A 19,983-nucleotide genomic window follows, 5' to 3' on the forward strand; every position below is an offset into this window, starting at 1 on the left:
ATATATATAAATATATATGTATATACATATGTATGACGACCCATATATAGTGAGCTGATATAAAAACTTGGTCTACAGTTTAACATATATTTAACAGTTTTAATTGAGTTTCTTTTTTTCTGCTCATTTGCACTTGGTTCTCCAGAGCTCATTTTGAGGTTAGCTCGACCTAAGCTCTCAATGTGCTCGCTGCTCAAATTGAACTAGTTTTTCCTTTATTTTTGTTTCTTTTTGATTAATTTATAAAGTATTTTATCTAGATAAGTAAATATTATAGATAGCAACTGCTCACAGAGATGTGAATAAATTTATGTTTGATTTGCTTGGGTTCGGTTCGTAACGTATATTTTTGTACTTTGTTTCTTCTACTTTCATTTTCGAACTATGAATAAACATATTCGATAAATGTATGCAAAATGCGAGAACCAAACAATTTGCCACGGTCAAATAGTCGAAAGTGTACTTTTTTGTTGTTGTATTCTTTGATTTTACGATATTGTGATTGCGCTAAACAGAACAGAATACTAATTTCACTAAAAGAAGACAAAAATAAAAATAAAAGAGATACTAAAAAAGAAATGAATGCAATTTCGTAAACAAAACAAGGACTTAAAACTATATTCGATAGAGAAGAAGAAAAAAGTACCAAATCCAATTTGACTTGTGTGTGTATCGACTTTTTATTTCAATTTGAACTGTTTCTTCTCATTTCCGTAACTGTGTGTGTCTAAAAAGCGAATTTGTTTTCATCTTAAAAGTATTCTTTATGATTTGTAAGTAATCTACTTATTAACATACGATATCCTAAGTTGAACATTTAACCAACTAACCATACTAAAACTGAAAAGAATCGCTGATAAATAACCCAAGAAATGTACCCAAAAAAAGCCTGACGCCTGCTGACGATGTATATCCCATGTATTTCACAAGCGACTCACCGAAACGCTGCTTCAAACCAGAAACGAAAAATGAAAAAATCCAGCTAGAAACCAGTTCATATCAAATTAAGTGTGTTTGTCAAATGTGTTTTATGCTTTCGTTTTCAACGTGTGACGTTTAATGTATTTTTCATTTTGGTTAAACAATTGCTTTAGTTTCAAGCTAAGAACGTCTTCTAGGTATGCCTCATATATCGCCAAGCGATTGCTAACAAAAAAATAAAAAAAAAAAAAAAACAAAAACACAAAAGAACAAAGTATATTTAAAAAAAAAAAAAAACAAAATCTCAACTTTGAATCAATTCGTTAACGAAAAGCATTTTTGTCTTTTAATTTCTTTTTTATTGTCCTGTCAATTAATTGTGTACTGTCCTACTCTGTTGCTGTGGCTCGATACCTTCATGTTGTGTGCTAAACCAAAATCCAAATCAATCAAATCAAATTTCAACACAAATCAATTGCATTTCCTTTGCAATCAACCTAACAAACAAATTCAATTCAAAAATACTACAAAAAAAAAAAAAAAAACAAAAAAAAACAAAAAATGAAAAAAAAATACTACGTTTCAACCCGTGAACTTGTAGTCTCTTCTGGAGCTCGTTCACACCTTGGTAAGTCGAAAAAAAAAAAAACAAAAAACAAAACAAATATAAAACCTGAAAGGAATCACAGGCGTAAGAAATACGAAAAATACTTTTTGTAATTTTTGGACTGAGCCAAGTAGTCGCCAGAAATTTTGGTTTATTTTTCGGTTTTACATTCTACGTCATATATAACTGCATCGAGTTTTTCTGTTCTTATTCCACATAAGCATTATGCATCTCAATACTTCCAGTAAACAAGAGTTTCTTTTATTACTTTTTCCATCCATTCAAAAGCCTCTCTCATACAAAACATCTTAAGAAAAAAAAAAACAAAAAAAAAAAAATTAAATTAAAATGGTTTAGTTTTCATTACAAGAATTACAGCAGCAAATGCATAATAAATATATCCAAAAATACCAATAAAAATACCAAAATAACCAATTAAACTATGTTAATTGTAGGTGGAAAAATTTCTCTTCAAATTGTTATTTAAAATAAATAAAAAAAAGAGACTTGCATTTCTGCTGTAATTGCTATTTGAGATGCTCCGCTCCGCTCCGCATTTGACCACACACCTTTCCCCCCACCAACCCCTTGCGCAGCGTTATGCAGTATTTTTTATATACATACATTTATTATCACTCTCATTTTTTTACTTTACTTTATTATTAATTATCCATTTGACGCATTTCAAAGTACCCAAAAGTCAACAACTCACTTATGTAAATAAAATAAATCCCAACCAAATTAAGTATGGCAAAAAAAAAAAAACAAAAAAAAAAGAAAAATTTGAAAAAAAAAATAAGAGAAATAAAAATATTAAACGAAATGTGGGGGATGAAAGTTTCAGATACTGTTTTTATATGTTTATTTTTCACAAACATTTCTACAATTCGTGCATTTCGTGAAACATGTATATTTATTTTTATCATCTCAACCAAAAGGATTCAATTAAATAGCAAACTTTTTACGGCCATGCAAAAAGTAATATTAAGAGTGCTCTGGTCGGCAAACTGATCGACTAGCAGATACCCTGAACCCAGTGCCAAGCTGACCTTTTCATATACCGGCAAAGGAAATGTACACCTTCAATGAAATGCATCCCGTTAGATGTGCTTCTCCCTAGTTTAGCCCCTACAGCAAGTATGGCAAATGCATTTTTTAGTAACTTTGCTGTTTATAGTCCCATCCGTATGACTTTTTCAGGGATGAAATATAGCAAGCAAAAGTGTAAAGAAATGGGAGGTAAGATTAATATTGAAAGAGATATCAAAAGAAAAAAGAAACTCATATACGAAAGAAAAGAAGGGAGATATAAGTCTATAAAAATCGATTCAAGTTTCTCAATCAGATGAACAGACTGACAGACATGACTAGATAGACTCGGAGAATAAAACTAATTAATGGGATCGATGGCTCCTCCTGCCCGTTACATATGTGTGCATAAAAATCACATGCCATTTTGAGCGGCTTTCAATGGGTTCAGGGTATAAAAATAATGATAAAAAAGGTACTGGAAAATTGCATTTGCAAGAATCGCAACCGAAAAATTACATTATGAAAATAATCCAACTATATATTTGTATTCGTATTTGTATTTGTATTTGTACTTGTATTTGTATGTGTTATGTGTACGTGTCTATGTGTATTAAGTTGATTATACATTTCCGCTTTTTTTTTAAACCATTTTATGATTAACAAATATTAACATGCATACTAACAGTAGGCCAAAAAGAAACTCAACAACAACAAAACAAAAAAACAGCAACAGCTACAGCAAACTATAAATATGTCTTGATTTTTTGAACATATTTTTTTTTCGATTCTTAATCCGATTGTTTTGAGTACGAGTTTAAGTTGAAGCATGAGCATACATTCAATCGTCTATCTTCCGTTTTTTACCTAATTTAAAGATCAGTCACTCGTTCGCTACACAAAATACTCGTTACTTTCTATTTCACTCTCTCTCTCTCTCTGTCTCTCTCTTGCTCTCGCCACTCGCCACTCGTCACTCGTTACCACAACAACAAAAAAGTTCACCTCATAACTAAGTGAATTTCTATCTCATTCCACCAAATCCAAGTTTTAACCATTCGTTTCTTCATTTCCTTGCTTTTGTTCTCTTCTTTCTTTTTCTACTTATCATCGTACCAAGTTCTTGTCACATCTTTACATCTTCTCTTTCTCTCTGTCTCTATCTATCTATATATTTTTCATTCTATTTCGCTCTCTTTGAACTCTTTATAACTCATTACGTTTTGTCATTTTTAGTTTTTCGTTTCAATCAAAGCTTTTTATAATATAAAAAAAAAATATCATCCTAAATATAGAAAACCGTTTTTCAGTTAACAAAACATTATTTTTCAGTTATTCTTAATTTAAAGAATAAAATAAAGTACAACAACAAATTAGGCAGCAAGTCGAAACTTGCCCAACCATAAAAAAATTAATAAACAAATAAATAGGTCTTCAGTATTATTGTAAAATGCCAAAGCAGCTACTTATATGTATTTTTTTATCTACATGTAACTGAAGAAGAAGCAGAAAAAAATACCAAAGTCAAATAATATAAAGCAAATGATATAAAAACATAAAAAAAAACTATATATATCCTTATATGTTGAATTCCCCTAAAAAATAAAAAAAAAAAAAAAACAAAAAAGAGATAATATAAAATAAAATAAATCAAAAAAAGAAGAAACCCCGAAAATTCCCTCCCAAACGTTATCCCAAGTGTCCTATTTGTCTGCGTCTAAGCCATTTGTTTCTATGTTTTCCAAATACAACAAACAAAATATCACTCACACACACACAAACACACACACACCTATCCACACACATAACGCTCTCTTAAGGCGCATCCCAAAAGGATGCTTAACAAATATGAAAAAAAAAAAAAAAACTGAAAAAAAAATTCAAGAACATTTTTACAACAATTCAGAATGCAATTTTTTTCACAAACTTTTTTTTCTTCTGTTACTCAAATTTTCTCTAAATATTTTAATGAATTTCAATGTTTTTAAATTCAAATTTTTATTTCGCGTTTTATTTGAATTACGTATAAAAATGTGATATTTTTCCACGCTGCAGAGGTAATTGATATCTGAAAAGGGTGAAAAATGTTTTTTCAACTCTGTTGGGGATCACATTTCGACTAAATAATAATGAATGCACAAAATATTGATGTTCAACTAATTGACTCTACTTATTAGCTAATTGTTTGAGGCAAAAATAAAATACTAACATAACTAGAGAAAAATGTAAAGCCTCGGCTTGCCGAAGTCTAAATACCCTAGCAGCTGCACTTAGAGATTAGATTAGTGCATTCTAAATCAAGTCTTAAACAATTGCATTAGTTCCGATAGTTTTCCAAAATGCATATCTTCCAGGCGTGAACAATCTATAATGACTTTGCAAGGTTATGAGGCATATAATGTATATAAACTTTTGTAACACTAGTAGCCAGGCATGCGATCCACATTCTGCCCAAAAGTAAATGGAAGAGTAAAAATGCCTCTGCTAGGGTAAACTATATTAAATATATATTTGTTGCTCGATTTAGATAATATCAATGCAGCACTCTGTGTTAAAGTTCGCCATTTTACAACACTAGCATAAGTTTGAACTTCATATATTTATTTATTGCAGCTATACAGCTAATGTGTCCCCGGTGTTTGCTTTCTGTGACTATATTTGAAATGAACAGAAACACGAAAAACCCTTTTGAAGAGCTGCCAGCACCTCGACTATATTTATATCTACATCTATATCTGTATCTATCCTTGACGCTTGAGTTGGGCTCTGAGTTGGGGGTTGAAGTTCCTGACAGCATATAACCATAATCGCTGGCGACTCCTGTTGGCTTCTTCTGGTTGCCAGCTGCTGTGTCCTATTCCTGCTGCTGCTTCTTCTTCTTCTGCTGCTGTTCTGGTTGCATAACCTGACTGAGCGGCAGACACCGCAACGCAATTATAAGGTAGTCCGAGGAGTATCTAGAGTGTCAGACGTGGTGAATGCCATGGAAACTGGGTGACATTGTTATTGTTATTGCTCTTGTTGCTGTTGTTGTTGTTGCTGCTGCTGCTGTTGTCGCTAGCCGATAAAACGAAAGCCAAGTAAATGCGATACGGGCTTCTGCCTTGCTGCGAACTGTGACTGAACAGGGGGCAAGGGGTAGAAGCAACATTGGGGAAGATGCCCCACGAATGTCGCCTTGTCAACGTCTTTGGCGCGTGGGCGTCGTTTTGGGTTTGGCTTTTGTCTGCCTTTTACCTCGTTGCTTTTGTGCTGCTCAAGTGGCAGCGTTATGTAGAGCAGTGTCCAAAGAGGGATGGTTCGGGTACGCTTGGGGCAGGGGGGTTGGTGGCAAGGAACAATGGCTACGGCGGCAGCACATTGAAAAGTTTTTGCTACTTGCAACGGGGCAAATGCAAAAATTGTTAACAATAGAAAATAATACAACGAAGCAGCAGACGCAAAGAAAAAATTGAGCAGACCCACAGGCGGTGTAAGGGGGGCGGCAACAACAAAAACGACAACAACAACAACAACAACATAAAGCTGACTAAAAATTAAACAATAAACAATGGCGGGGCGACTATAGATTACTTCCTGTTTTGGCTTCCATTTTGGGTTGACTTCTTCTGCACCTCCTTTGTCCTCTTCTTTTTCCTGACAACAAGCAGGCAGTGGGCAATTGCGTGGAGTGATGAGTGCGGGGGTCTCTGGGCGTGCGGGGCGTCCCGACTGTGTTGTCTGCCTTGGCCCTTTGTTGGATTTGCTGTTCAAACTTTCTGAAGAAAGCCATAAGGAAGCGCCGGCAGCAGGCAGCGAGTTTCTTGTCCTGGCAAACGGCGCCCCATTTCTTATAGACTACAGTTCCTCTTCCCGCTCCCTCCCCGCGCGTAAACAACACACACACACACACCCTCGTGCAGCTCACCCGTTTTGCATTAGGTGTGGTTAGTTTACCCGCTAAGTGGTTTTTGCCAACCAGCTAATGTAAATGTCTCTCTCTCTCGCTCTCTCTGCCTCCGATTTTAGTCAAGTTCTTACACTACTTTTTTCTCTCTCTCTGTCTCCCTCTCTCTCTTTTACATCTTCGCCCAGGCTGTGTCCTTGGCAGTCAAGATTTGCAACGTTGAGTTTTCAGCTCTTGTCCTTTGTTTAAGACTTAAACTGATTAACCGGCACCCGTCTCATCAGCAAGCTGAGCAGGCCCAGAGGCAAGAATGATGACAATTGCATGTGAAAGCTAGAGAGCGAGGGAGAGAGATAGCGAGGAAATGCAGTCAGCAGCATGCTTCAGGCTACAATTCTGGCAGTGCTCTATTTGAGATATTTCCATTAGTAAAATTTAGTAAAATAGCTTAAAGTCAGATAAACTTCAAGGAAGCTGGACTGCTTGAGATGGGCTAAAGAGTTGGATAAGCTGATGATACGCTTTGAAAGGGGCTCAAACTAGAGGCAGCCAGAGAAAAGGTGAAAGTGAGTGCGAGAGAGAGAGAGAGAGAGAGAGAGAGAGAGAGAGAGAGAGAGAGAGAGAGAGAGAGATTAAGAACGTTGAGTTGAATTAGAGAAAATGTTAAATGGCAGACCTGAAGTCAAGATGGCGATAAGAGAAGCTGGAAAGAGCGAGAGGCCAGCAAAATTAAAGATAAAAGAAAGAGCAAGAGAAACTCGATTCAGACTAGATAGAGAAATGAGATCTTTGAATGCTCGCGCAGCTGGCAAGAGCGGGAGAGGCTGAAAGTGAGAGAAAAAAGCAAAAGACAAATAGAACAATCAAGATGTAAAGATAAGCTTTGCCTGCCCTCCCCCTCTCTATCTCTCTCTCTCACAACTTTCACCGAGCTCCGTTTGGAAAGAATCGTCTCTGCATTCCCTTCCTTGCGCTCTTCTCTGAAGCAAAGTTCAGATTATAATTGTATGTATATATATAGTATATTTTTTTTTTTCACTTGTCTTAAATATATATTCAGATTCACGTTTTGTATATAAATTAAAAATTTGCCAGTCCGAATGTTTAGTAGCCATTGTCACGGTTCCATTGCTGTTATCAATGTGGCCACATTCCCTGCAATTGAAACACCTCTCTCTCCACTTCTCTCTATCTCTCTCACTCTCACTCAAACTCCATCTGTCTCTCTTTAAGTCCATCTTCTTCTTTGTTGTTGCTGCTGTCGTTAATGTCAGGAATCGCCGTTGCCAGTGTGAAGAAAAAAGCACAAAAATTACAGCGTACAAGTTGCACATAAACCAAAATTAATACCCGTATAACTTACACACACACACACACATGCACATACAGACAAACGCGCGCGCACACGCACACACACTGAGAGTGAGACAGAGACAGTCTGCAGACAGTTGGCCTGAAAAACTACAAAAGCTGAGGTTAGGGCGAGAGAGCGCACTTTGGGCCTTAAATAGCCCGCCGCCGGCTGGGCCAGGGGCCCAGCGGGGCGCATAGGCGTCCAATAGAAATGGCAACAAACAGAACGAGAGCCAAAAATGAAAAAGAGAGCGCAAAAAAAAAAAACGAGAAATAAAGCCGCGTTAAGCCGAAGCTTGAATACACTTCAGTGTGCGGTCTATATCGAGACCCACAAGTGTTTCGACGTCAAAATTCTTACACGATCTACAAATAGTCGTCTGAAGCTTAAAAAATGCCAGCTATGATAGGAGGGTTTACACTGAATTTTCAACGCATCGTTCCTATAAGAGCTTATTCGATTTGGCTGTCTTTGACAGCAGACTTGCGACTGATCTAGAATGTGCATACATGTATATATTTAAGGGGATTTGGATATGTCTGCTTCGTTAGCGTTACACAATTCATGAAAAACTCATCATACCCTCGGCAAGGGCATAGCAAAGAAAGGCGAAGCCAAAGAGAAATTCGCGGAATTTCGTGCTGCAGTCGCAGCAAAAAGGCGAAAAAAAACGAAACAAAAAACGCAGTCAGCGAAAAAATGTCGACGGGCCAAAAAGGAAATACATTGGCCCAAAGGCAGAGCTAGGTGTGGCTAGGGCAGGAACAGCGGCAGCGGCAGCAGGAAAGGGTTACAGCCAGGAGGCAGAAGGAGCTTAGATAGAAGGAGGAGAACTTTCAGGCAGAACTGTTGCCAGTTGCTGTTTGGCCACAATAATGGGCTGTGCGGTCGTTGCATCTGTATGTGTGTGTTGTGCGTGTGTGTGTGTGTGTTTGTGTGTGCACTCAATATAATTTAATATTTTTCGATAGCAACAGCAGCTGAAAGTAATTACTTTTATGTGAGATTAGATACGTTTATGTTCGTGTGCAAAGCTTATGACCAAAATGTAAAAACCCCTGAAAAATATACACGTACACACGCATACAAACATGGACAGCTTCTAACAAACCGTCCATAGCATTTGCAGCATACCAGCCGCTAATTCGACATCAGCAAAAATTTTAAATGCCAATTTTTTTTTTTTTTGGTTGCATGTCCGGAGTTCAGGCAGCGGCTTGTGGAGTTGGGCGCACGAGGATCGTTCTGTGTGGCCAGGACCATAAGTTTTAGTTGGCTTTGGCATTTCGTTGCTGTTGTTTGTTGTTATTCCTTTGGCGGTTGCGCGTCGCATTCAAGTGAAGTGCAAACTGCGCAAAAATCCGAAAAAAAAAAAAATGGAAAATAAGGAGAAAAGTAACAATAAACAAAAAAATGAAAAGCGATTCGTGCCGCTGCGTTTTTGCAGGCCATTGTCAGGCACTGTAAACTAACTGCTCGGTGAGGGACAAGGGCTGCGGTAGGGGTTGGGGTAGGGGCAATTGGGGACCTGTTATGGCTTCATGTTACTATAAAATGTATAAGCTGTGTGCCTTTGTTTTGCAGTTGCATTGCGGCCAAATTTGATGGGAATCAGTTAAAATAGCAGTGAAATCAGGTGCTCTATGACAGCGAGCAATGTATCATATCAGCAAAACCTAAACCAGTTGTGAATTATAAACTTTTTTGGAAAAAACTAACAGCTAATGCTTTGTTAGCTCGCTTTAGAGTTGGAGCTCGCTTAAAATAACAAACTCGCCTTAAAGCTTTTAATGTTAATAGTAGCTTTTAAGCAGTTCTCTCCCATTGATCAAAGCTGGCTTGATCCTAGTAATAGAAGCTCATGAGGCTGAGCTTAAAGTTTGAGAGCTTCGTTAAAAAAATTCGCTCTTTCCTACAGCGAGGGAAAACTTGTTCTCTCGTTAAGCAACATCTCGCCATTGTTCTCTCTTATTTTACAAAACTGTCTCACTTTGATATAGTAATATGTTACGCAACAGTTAACGAGAGGGTTTCTGTGACAGTTAATTTCTTCATTTTAGATTATTTTCTTGAATTAGTTAACTCCCAGGTGCTTGTCTGAACCTGTGGGCATTGATAAAAAAAATGCCCCTGCATTGATTAGCTTAGGAGTAGCCGCATCCTTTCGTCCAGCAATTGCAATAAGCTTGAAGATTGTGAGCTTTGCATTTCATATTGCGATCCCGCCTCTGGTCCAAGCCAAACTCTTTATAACTTGTGTAATCTTCTTATTGGCAAACAAAATGACATCTTTGTTGGCAGCTAGCAAACGGGAATCGTAGCTGTCAAGTAAAAACCTCCACCCCCTAACATCCGCCACCATCCGCCAACAACGCATCAAATTGTTTGGTGTGCGTCAAATTGGAGAGCCAAATTGTTGCCTGGCCAGGTGGGCCATGTGTCTGGTCGCTCCTAATCTGTGGCAGCCAATGAATGTCTGACTGGTGGTTTTAGGTTTATTGCGGGGTTTGCCCGGCAACACCCACAAATGGCCAGCCCGAACCCAGCAGCGGCACCTTGGTCTGGTTACTTAGTGCATGGCTAAAGTGACGACACATGGTGTGGCATGTGGCATTCACATATCTCTCGTCTCGTATCTTGGTCTAATGCCAGTCTCTTCCAATCTAACTGCTCTGCCAGAACCCAACCCTATCGCTGGGGGTTGGCCCCTTAACCGCCAGCCGCTAACCCCTTCGCAGTCAGTCCCTGTCGCTGCAGCTTTTATGCAAATTTACAAAGTGCAAATTACACGCTACTAAAGCTTTTTCTCTGCTCTCCTATCGGACGATAGGTCTACGAGTGTACGTGTGTGTGTGTGTGTGTGTGCGTAGGTGTGGGTGTGTGTTGGTAAATGGCAAACTTAAAAATTCTATTCAAACTTTTCTATACGAAGTACATGAAGCACCAGCACCAGCAGCGGCAGCCTCAGTCTCCCCTCTCAATCCAGCAGCTATTTACTTATTATGTGTGTGTGTGTGTGTTTTTTTATACCCCATCACCCATGGTACTTGCACAATGGGCCAAAAGAATCTCAGTCTCTGCCCCGGGGAAATGTCTTTATCCGCCTTCAATAGGCGAGACGCTGACGCCGATGTCGATGTTGATGTCGGTGTCGATGCCGCGAGCCTTATCGACTGCAGTCGGTTGAATGCATTTCAAAACGAACCATTTCCCTACTTCATTTCGAATGGCTTAGAGAGAACGCAAATTGAAGGACATTTGTGTCGCAAAACTATGGATTATCGATAACACTATCACAGACTTGTATTGGGGGACAGTTATCGCTAAGTTCTTACTCAACTTAATTTAACTTAACTCAACAGAAATATCTAAGGTAAAAGTGCGAGCTTTTGCAGATATTCAATCAGTTCCAACTTGTTTCTATGCAACTGAAGCTTTGAACAAGTTAAGCCTCTTTATAGAATAATAATTTAAATATTATACAGCAAAAGTTAAGACGGGAACCTTTTCTGATCCGTTTGGAAGCCATTTCGGAAACCTTTTTATGTAAATTTCAAAATTTCCCTGCAGCACTGAAGAATTGTGCTTCAGCATGAATGAATTTTGGACTAGTTCACTAATTTATAAGATTTATTTTAAATATAACTCAATCTATTCATTTGTGAACTGCTCTCACCGATTTTATAGTCATTATGTCTTCTAATATTTGTGTGCTCTTTACGAGAAGCTATCAAAATCAAACAGACCAAAAATAAATAAAAAACTTTGCGAAAAGTGTACAGTATTTAGTGGAACTAGTTCATAGTGCTAAGTTGCGAAAAAGTTCGTTGTTTGCAATATCTCAGCCAGTTCACTATATCTGAACCGGTTCACAGTTCACAATATTGTGTGATAATATTGATGTCTAAAAGTGAATACTCTCTTTGTACATATTGTGTCTCAAATTAATGCTCAACCATATTTGAACTGGTTCAAAGAACACAAATGGCATAATTGAAGCAGTCATTTGGGCCCTTTCCAGGAGCATGAGCACATATGAATGCATCTCGATATATATATATACATATATGTGAATAGGTATATATCTTCATATGGTTCGATGCCGGCACTATCAAATATTTTTTAGCCATAAAAACTATGTTTGTGCCACTGTGCCTGGCTGCGCTTATTTGGTCTTCTTCTCTTTAATATTTTTATGCACACTTTTTTTTAAAATATTTTCTCTTTTCATGCGCTTTTTTTTTTTATTTGGCTCGTTGCTTTTTATGGAAAAAAAAAAAAAAATAATGCAAAAAATGGGCAAAAGTGCAGGAAGCATTTCATCAGGCGCAAGGCGTGGCAGCGCAGGGCAGGACGGGGTGTGGCAAGCCGGCAAGACTCAAACCCAAAGGCCTTCTGTATGCGACGAGTAGCTGCCCTTTTACACCTATATCAACCCCCTCCTCGCACACAGTGCGTCCCTTGCCCCGTCTTCGGCCGTAAAGAGTCGGCGTGGAGCGTTGCGTTCGCTACATAAAGCACATTTATCGTGGTTACAAAAGCGTAAAAGAAAAGTGTGGCGCACCGTTTTCTCCGTTGAAAAATGTTTCAAAAACTGTTTCAGGCTAAATGAACATAAAGCGTAGACCCCAACCGCCCCTCCCTTATCCACCATGGGCTACCTACCAACGCCCATGGCCTGCAGCTTGCCTTTGTTTTCTAGTGTAGCAAAGGCGGGCGGTGGCTTTGGGCGGGGCAACTGCATCTTTCAGCTGCTCATCGCAACGTTCTGAAAATAAAGCCAAATTAAAATTATATACCCTTCCTTGTTTTTCCATTTTCTCTCTTGTTTGTTGTGGCTGTGTGTGTGTGTGTGTCGAGCCGGCAGAGGCGAAGCAGGCAATGCCCTTTTGTATGTGCAAAAGTCAGCTAAGTCGTGCTCAATTTTTATGATGAGAAGACGACGTCGACGTCGGCTGCTGCTGGCGTTTGTCTTGCCGCGACACACAAACTGGCAGCCGCAGCAGCAGCAGCCGCAACAACAACAAATAAAGCAGTCGAAAGCCTAACTGCTTGGATACCCTGCATATAAGTCGTGTAGATATCCGCAAAGAAGCTGCAGCAAGTATAATTTTGGCTTGAAATATCAAATTAATGAATATATAAAAGTAATTTGATCACTCTGCAATTATAATTCCCTGGCTGTAGATTGTTTCGCGACGCTTAAAACTACGACCGAAGCTTGTGACTCTCAAACTGTGACCCGTGACTAATTGGATGAAAGACTCGAACTGCGCAACTGAGTCTAGAACTGTGGGAAATATATGTATATATGCACACAGATATGGGTATAGACACGATCTGGTGCGCACATCCAATATACTCGTCGTCTCTCCTAAGAACAGGGCATAAACAAAAACAAAAAGAAAAACACCAACAGCAACATTTCAAACAGGGGCTAGAGGAGCGCATTGCAGCCGTAGCACAAGTAGCTGAAGTCGCAGTTACTGCTGTTGCCTCCTGTCGCCTGCTGCCTGCCTTGTGCCGCTCGGGCGCGAGTGAATGCGGCGCTTTATGAATGAACCCCCCCTCGAACCCCCCGGACGACTCAGCCCTTACCCCTGAGCCAGAGTTAGCAAAGAAAAGAAATTAAATGCACTTCCTTTTATGCGCGCTACTCATATTTTGCGAGGCGCCACCAGCCCCAGCACCAGCACCGCCCTGCCCCCTCCCCCCATCCCTAGCCACACAATGCGCTAATAATGGAAGTGCACTTTTGACACAAAAGGTGGCTGTGGCGACAATGCGCGGCCCATCTCACGTGCCAGGCCACACTCCTAGCTGCTGGCTCTTGACTTGGTTTATTGCTCATTCGCTGCAACGGCGATTAGTCCGAGCGAGGGGCGGGTTAGGGTGTGCTGAGTGGAAGTGTTGCGACTGCTGCTCTGACCTCGGTCGAGATTAGAAATTTTTGTGGCATTGCTTTCACTTCATTGTTCAGCTGCTGCCTGCCACAAGCTGGTGGCGCCACAAGGCCAATGGCAATCAGTGGGCGGCACACGCTCAGCCGCTCCGCGTTGTCGAGATTACTTTTCAGCTATCGTTTCCGGATTTGCTTTTGTTGTCGCTGCTTCATCTGCTGGTGCTGCTTCTTTTTATTCTTCTTCAACTACTTCCACTAAATGCCTTTATGACGTCATAATTTCGAGTGCCGCCCATTGAGGATAGCAGCTCGCAAACTGATTGAATTGCTGTCCACAAATGCGCGAGCGTCCCAAAGGTGAAAGGGCAACGAGGGCTTAAAAAGAGTAAGATGGAAGGGGAGGACACGAAACAAAAGCGAGGAGTAGGTTGTAGGGTGTTTGCGTGTGTGTCTGTGTGTCTGTGTGTAGAGTGCATTGTAAAGTTTCCATTTAAAACCTGGGTTAATATGAGACGAAACGTGCGGCTATGCGAACCGGCTACTAGCTTGAACCATAATCCGAACTCCACTTAATTTTATAGTTGAAGCCCTTATTCATAGACGAATCATCTCTGTTCTCTGATACCGACAATGAGATTGGCAAACTAGGTCGCATCGGAAAACTATATCTAATCTATAACTGGATTTCAGAGGAACTATCACTCGAAACAATTTGTTTTAAGTATTTTGCTATATAGCTGCTATGGGACCAATCGGCCGGAAGTTGCATTGAGCTGAGCTGAGAATATATATCATATATCGTGACTATGCTATATATGCTGGGCTATTACACTTGGCCAAGACAGCTGTTTATGCTTTCTAACTTGCTCCATCTCTATCTCTCTCTCGCTCAGCCACCCACTCAATTGTGAGAAAATCAAAGTCAAAGTCGAAACACCAAGCAGCTGCAAGCGGCAGACGTGGCGTATGAGTAATTTACTTGTATGGCAAGGGCCAAACCAAAAGGTTGCTTGTGCCACGCCCGCTGTTGGCCCAGAGTGGGCGTGGCAGTGTGAAAGTGCGCTGGCTGAGGGCTTAGGCAGACGCGCGTCTGGGCTGCAGTAAAAATAAATCAAATAAATAATAAATGAAACGAAACGAATCAAATGCGAAATAAAAATCAATGGCACTCACCACTTCAATGAATTGGAATACACACGAGCAAAACGGCACAACACACACACACACACACACACACACACACACACATACAGACAGATTTTTATATACATGCAATTTGCTTTTCGGTTTGATTTCAAATAAAATTGTGCTTCATTGAATCGAATTGAAGCAGCAAAAATGAACGAGATGAAGCACAGGCGCGCACACACACACACACACACACACACACACATACACACACACACACAGAGGACGACAATACTCTGCTTTACAAATAGGCGGCATCTGCTGCTGCTGTGCTGCTCCTACTGAAGCCTGACTGAGCGACTGCCTCGGCATTTGGTCAATTGCAATTAGACGTCACTGAAGAAGTGCCCTACACCACCAAGTGGTGCTACCCCAACATGGCAAACACTGCAGCATTCACACACACACACACACATACACGCACACACACACACACACACACCCGCACTCAGCATATCTGACCCAAATATTGTACATTATGTGTTTATGTGCGCAGAGTCAAGAGCTGAGCGGTGGCTTTGGTGCGTGGTGTGTGGTGCATGTGGTGCATGTGGTGCGGGGGTGGTTGAGAAATTGCAACACTTGAAAACTTGAAAATGTTTTGCCAACTTCGCTCCGGCAAAAGTTCGAAGAGGCAATGGTAATGGCAACAACAGCTAACTGCAGCAGCATAAAGGGGGCAGGCGCTCAACTCGACCGCCTAACCCAACCCATAACGGCTTCTGCCGCTCCGGTTACAGCTCCTGCTGCCCTCTGCTCGGCTGTCTGCCGCCTCTACTGCTCCCAGTCCAGCAATAATTAGTGCAAACAATTGCGCCATTTGAAAAGTCTCCATGGCCGTCACACTGCGGCATTTTGTTTCAAGGTTTCTTTGCCAAGCTAAAAACACCCCCAACCCCGAGTTCAACCCCTCACAACGCGCAAGCTGTAAAAAATAAGTAAATAAAGGAGAAAAGTTGCCAAAAACTTCGGTCCAGGCAGGCCGCATATTTTTTCTTTCATATATTTCAAGCAAATTGGCAAACCGGATATCGGCGCTGGTTGCCCCATCATTGCTGCTGCTAGGGTTGCCATAGTTTCGCAATTGCTGGGTAACAGCTCATTAAATGGAATTTCTGCTTTTATTATTGCTTCGTTTATTCTTTTTCATTCTTCTTTGCTGCCTTTTTGGTGGCTCGTGTTTAGACTTCAGTTTACATAGGTAGCAGCTCTAGATTTGTCCCAAGTATAATCGATTTCAATTTTTTGGTAGTCGGAGAAACGAAAAACTAAAGGTTATACAACAAATATCCTGTAGAGTCAATTTTTGAATAGAGAGATAACTGCCAATTATCACATGACGTTGTTGGAAAATCTTTTCTTTTAGCAATTGTTATGTTCAAATTATTATCGGTCAGCATCACTAAGAAGCAACTGTACCAAGTCTTAGCAACATGTCTCGGCAAGTCGCTTAGCTCTTATACAACAAACCCAGTTTTTTGGACATAATTAGGATAACACATGATGTACCAAGTGCTGTAAGATGCCTCCATTAAACATAAAATCCTGTTTCAACACTTTTAAGTAGACGTCGATGAACGTATGTTTCGATTATGAAACCCAAACAAGTTCAGAGGCAATTTACAAAAACATTCCTTTTAATTCGCCTCTAAAAATTATTCACCTATCCTTTATCGGTAATTATCGATATAAGTATCTATCGATTGTATAAAATCACTAACTTTTGCCTTACAGATGTGGAAAATATCACATTTTCAGTGGGTAACCAACAATTATTAGCATATTTTACTTTGTTCAGTTTGTTCGGTAATTCTTTAGTTACTTTTGCCGTTATATATACCTTACGATATAATTATAAAATACGTTTTCTGTTCAGATAATCCATGCGTTCGTAATTCATGAACTTTTAAACTTTTTACAAAAATATTATCACAAATTATAAGCAAATAAAACTGAAACAATTTCATCATATCTTACTTAAAATATTGAATTTATCTCACTTAAAACTTATAGTTGTTATATTTTGCATGCTTTTTGATAAATTCCCAGCATTCCTAGCTATCTCTTGCTGAGCCCAGCGATACTAAAACTTACCATGCGTCAATCGATGGCTTGAATTATTTGTTATCGATGTTAAGCAGTTGTTTTTTCACTTTTGAAAATTGCTTTCATCGATAACATGTATATCGATTGTTGCTGCCACTCATTAATATCGGTAGACTCTCAAATTGTCTCGTTCAATTGATTTTATTGAGAAGTCTTAACGATAGTTTTCGATTAACGCTGCTTTTTATCGATACCATGTGTATCGATACGCTTCTAGCTATAATCGCAGTTTTTACTCGATGTTATCGATCACCACGTTATCGCCTAGCTCAGCAATCGATAAACCATGCACAGTTCGTTTTACATAACTTATGTAAATGTACTTATCTGTAGTTTATCTTGGCCGCAGCTTAATGGAATTGCCACAGCTGATGGCATACCCAAGTGCTCTTGTTTGTCCCATCGATTGCCCTTTCTAATTGCGTACATATCCCAAATCCCTGAAGCTAATCCACAGTTCATGTACTTATTTTCATTCCATTCCAAAGCTGCGTGCCAATTGTGTTTTCTTCACCTGTACAAAAAATCAAGTCAAATACTTGAATATTTGCCTTTCATTTTTGTAGCCACCCGCACACAAACAGGCACTCACACCCACACCCACACCCACACACACACACACACACACACACTCATACACAGACACTAAACAGAAGAGGCTGTGAAATTATATTGAGGCCTGTGTACATTTATTTGCCAAGCTGTTTTCAAAAATTGAATTATCCAAGCAAAAAGACATTTTCAGACTGAATGTGTACATAGCAAATTAAATACTTCAAAACGCACGCCCAAATACACACACACACACTCACACACACACACACACACTCACACACACACACACACACACACACACACACACACACAAACACACACTGAGACCTAGGCTCATTTTTCACATCTATCATCCATTTTGCTCACTCTTTTAAATACATACACATGCATATGATAAAATTTATGAATATTTTCTCAATTACTCTATTAATTTCGTTTTCTCTTGAACAGAGTAAAAAATATGAAACAAAAATTGCCCTTTTTTATTATATATTGTCTTATATGGATATTAGTTAAAGTTCAATTACTCGATACTATTCGTACATATATATAAATATAAATAACTATTTTATACAAAATACTTACATAGTTACAACTCGATGTTTGTTTACACTTTGGTTCTTTTATGATTTGACGAAACAAGCTGAAAGCAAAACAAGAAACAAATCAACAGAAAAAGCAAACAAAACAATTTTAAAGCACGTAACTAACAAAATTTTTTTCTCTTTTACAAACACCCCGCCACATCGCCAATACCACGAATCGACTCTTCACACAACTCTCTCTCCCGCTCCCCCGCTCTCTGACCCTCTCTCTGGATCGACTCAACAACACAGTCGCGTTTCGGTTATGCGCGGCCAGGTCATAACGCCCCAGGGACTGGGCATTGTTGGCATACGCGTTTCGGTGGATCGTGACTCACGCTTTGGCTTCACCCTGACACGACAAGGCGGCTGGTAAGTAAACCACATTGTAATACTTATAAAGCTTAAGTTTATGGTAAACTAGGTTAAGCATAAATCTGATCATAAATTATATAATATTATTTATATATAGAATTTTCAACATCTTTTTAGGGAGTACTTTGGGGGAGTACTTTGTTTAGCTAGCATCCACATAAGTTGAACTTAATGCTAAAATGTATGAATATTTGGGCTTGTAAATATTCAAACTCCCCTAATTGCCCTCTTAACATCTCAGCCATAATCATTTTCTTAATTAAACTTTAGATATTAGAACTAAATATTTTTTGTGTCTGAAGACTTCGCATAAGCCCCTAAGGATAATTTCTACAAAGTTTAGTTATTAATTGAATACCTATAAGTATAATCGCTTTAGCGGTATCCAAGTGCCTGGCTAAGGATTTAGATTTTCATTAAATTCTTTTCGTAGTCGCTGGGCGGCTTCTTTAATCTTTTGGCCCTCGAAATGCAAATTACTTACGTATGAGTAATTTTTCATAATTTGTCAGCCAGTTGGCGCGCGAGTTTGGGCTGCTGCTGCTCGCATCTTGGCCAACTTTCGTTTGGCTTTCTCTTGATTACATTTTGTTAATAGAATTTCGTTGGGCACAGGCCAAGTGTACACAGGCAGATAAAGCAAGTTATCACTTTTTAATTAAATCTTTCACTTTGATGTGACCCCCACGAAGCCCGAACAGAGCCCAGCACATGGAATTGGGGCAGAGACAGCAATGGCATCTGTGGTTTTTCGCCCTCTTAGCCTGGGTTTAACTTATTTAAACGCGCTTTATCGAGAGTCGAGACACGTGACAACTGAACCCAAAACGAAAACAGAAAAAGTCCTTATTAACAGCTGACCAAATAACATTTTCAAATTTTCAACAAAGGAAGCAAAAACAGAGAATATTGCAAAACACAGATGCAATTTGTGCTGATTAATGGGCCATAAATGCCGGAAAAAGCTATACTTAGACCAAGATGCCTTCATTCAAGCCGAGTATGCAGCTCACGTACTTTGCTGGGAACTTGCAAGCAGTTTAAATGCAACAGTGTGACCGTGTTAGTTCTTTAGTTATGTCATCTTGCACACTGTAAATTATCTATAACTCAAATCGATTGGTATTGCATAAACATTGGTACCACAAAGTTTTCGAATTTTTAGAGTTTTTTTCAATTTTCTTGTAGAATGTTATCGACACTGATTGTCAGTTATTACCAAAAGCTTCTTCGCCATCGATTGCTTGGAATCAGAGATACTTATAGCTATGTATCGATGGTGTTCGTGGCAATGATATATAAAGTAAAGGAATGCGAAAGATTCTTGGCCTCGCGGTCTAATCAATAGACAAATACATCTTAAGTGTTGGGAGTTCACCTGCTCGATATTCAATAGATTCTAGTATCAAATGAAAAGAATACATTAATAAATAAGTAAATGTATTTTGAGTTTTGCTTTTGCTTTTGCTTCTTCAA

The 19,983-nt window shown here is 39.2% G+C and overlaps 1 protein-coding gene across 6 annotated transcripts in view; it reads left to right on the forward strand.

Annotated features, from left to right (window-relative positions):
• Positions 1–19,983, forward strand: part of Ten-a (tenascin accessory) — a 289,872-nt gene that overhangs the window by 242,526 nt on the left and 27,363 nt on the right. For 4 of the 6 annotated variants that reach the window (XM_032440757.2, XM_032440758.2, XM_032440760.2 and 1 more), the window contains 2 exons: positions 1,523–1,549; positions 18,385–18,504. In XM_032440757.2, the coding sequence (XP_032296648.1) occupies positions 1,523–1,549; positions 18,385–18,504 (147 nt within the window). The remainder of the gene's footprint in view (positions 1–1,522; positions 1,550–18,384; positions 18,505–19,983) is intronic. The other 2 variants (XM_032440759.2, XM_032440761.2) reach the window with 1 other exon arrangement.

Source organism: Drosophila virilis, chromosome X, assembly GCF_030788295.1.
Source record: "Drosophila virilis strain 15010-1051.87 chromosome X, Dvir_AGI_RSII-ME, whole genome shotgun sequence".
Taxonomy (NCBI): Eukaryota; Metazoa; Arthropoda; class Insecta; order Diptera; family Drosophilidae; genus Drosophila; species Drosophila virilis.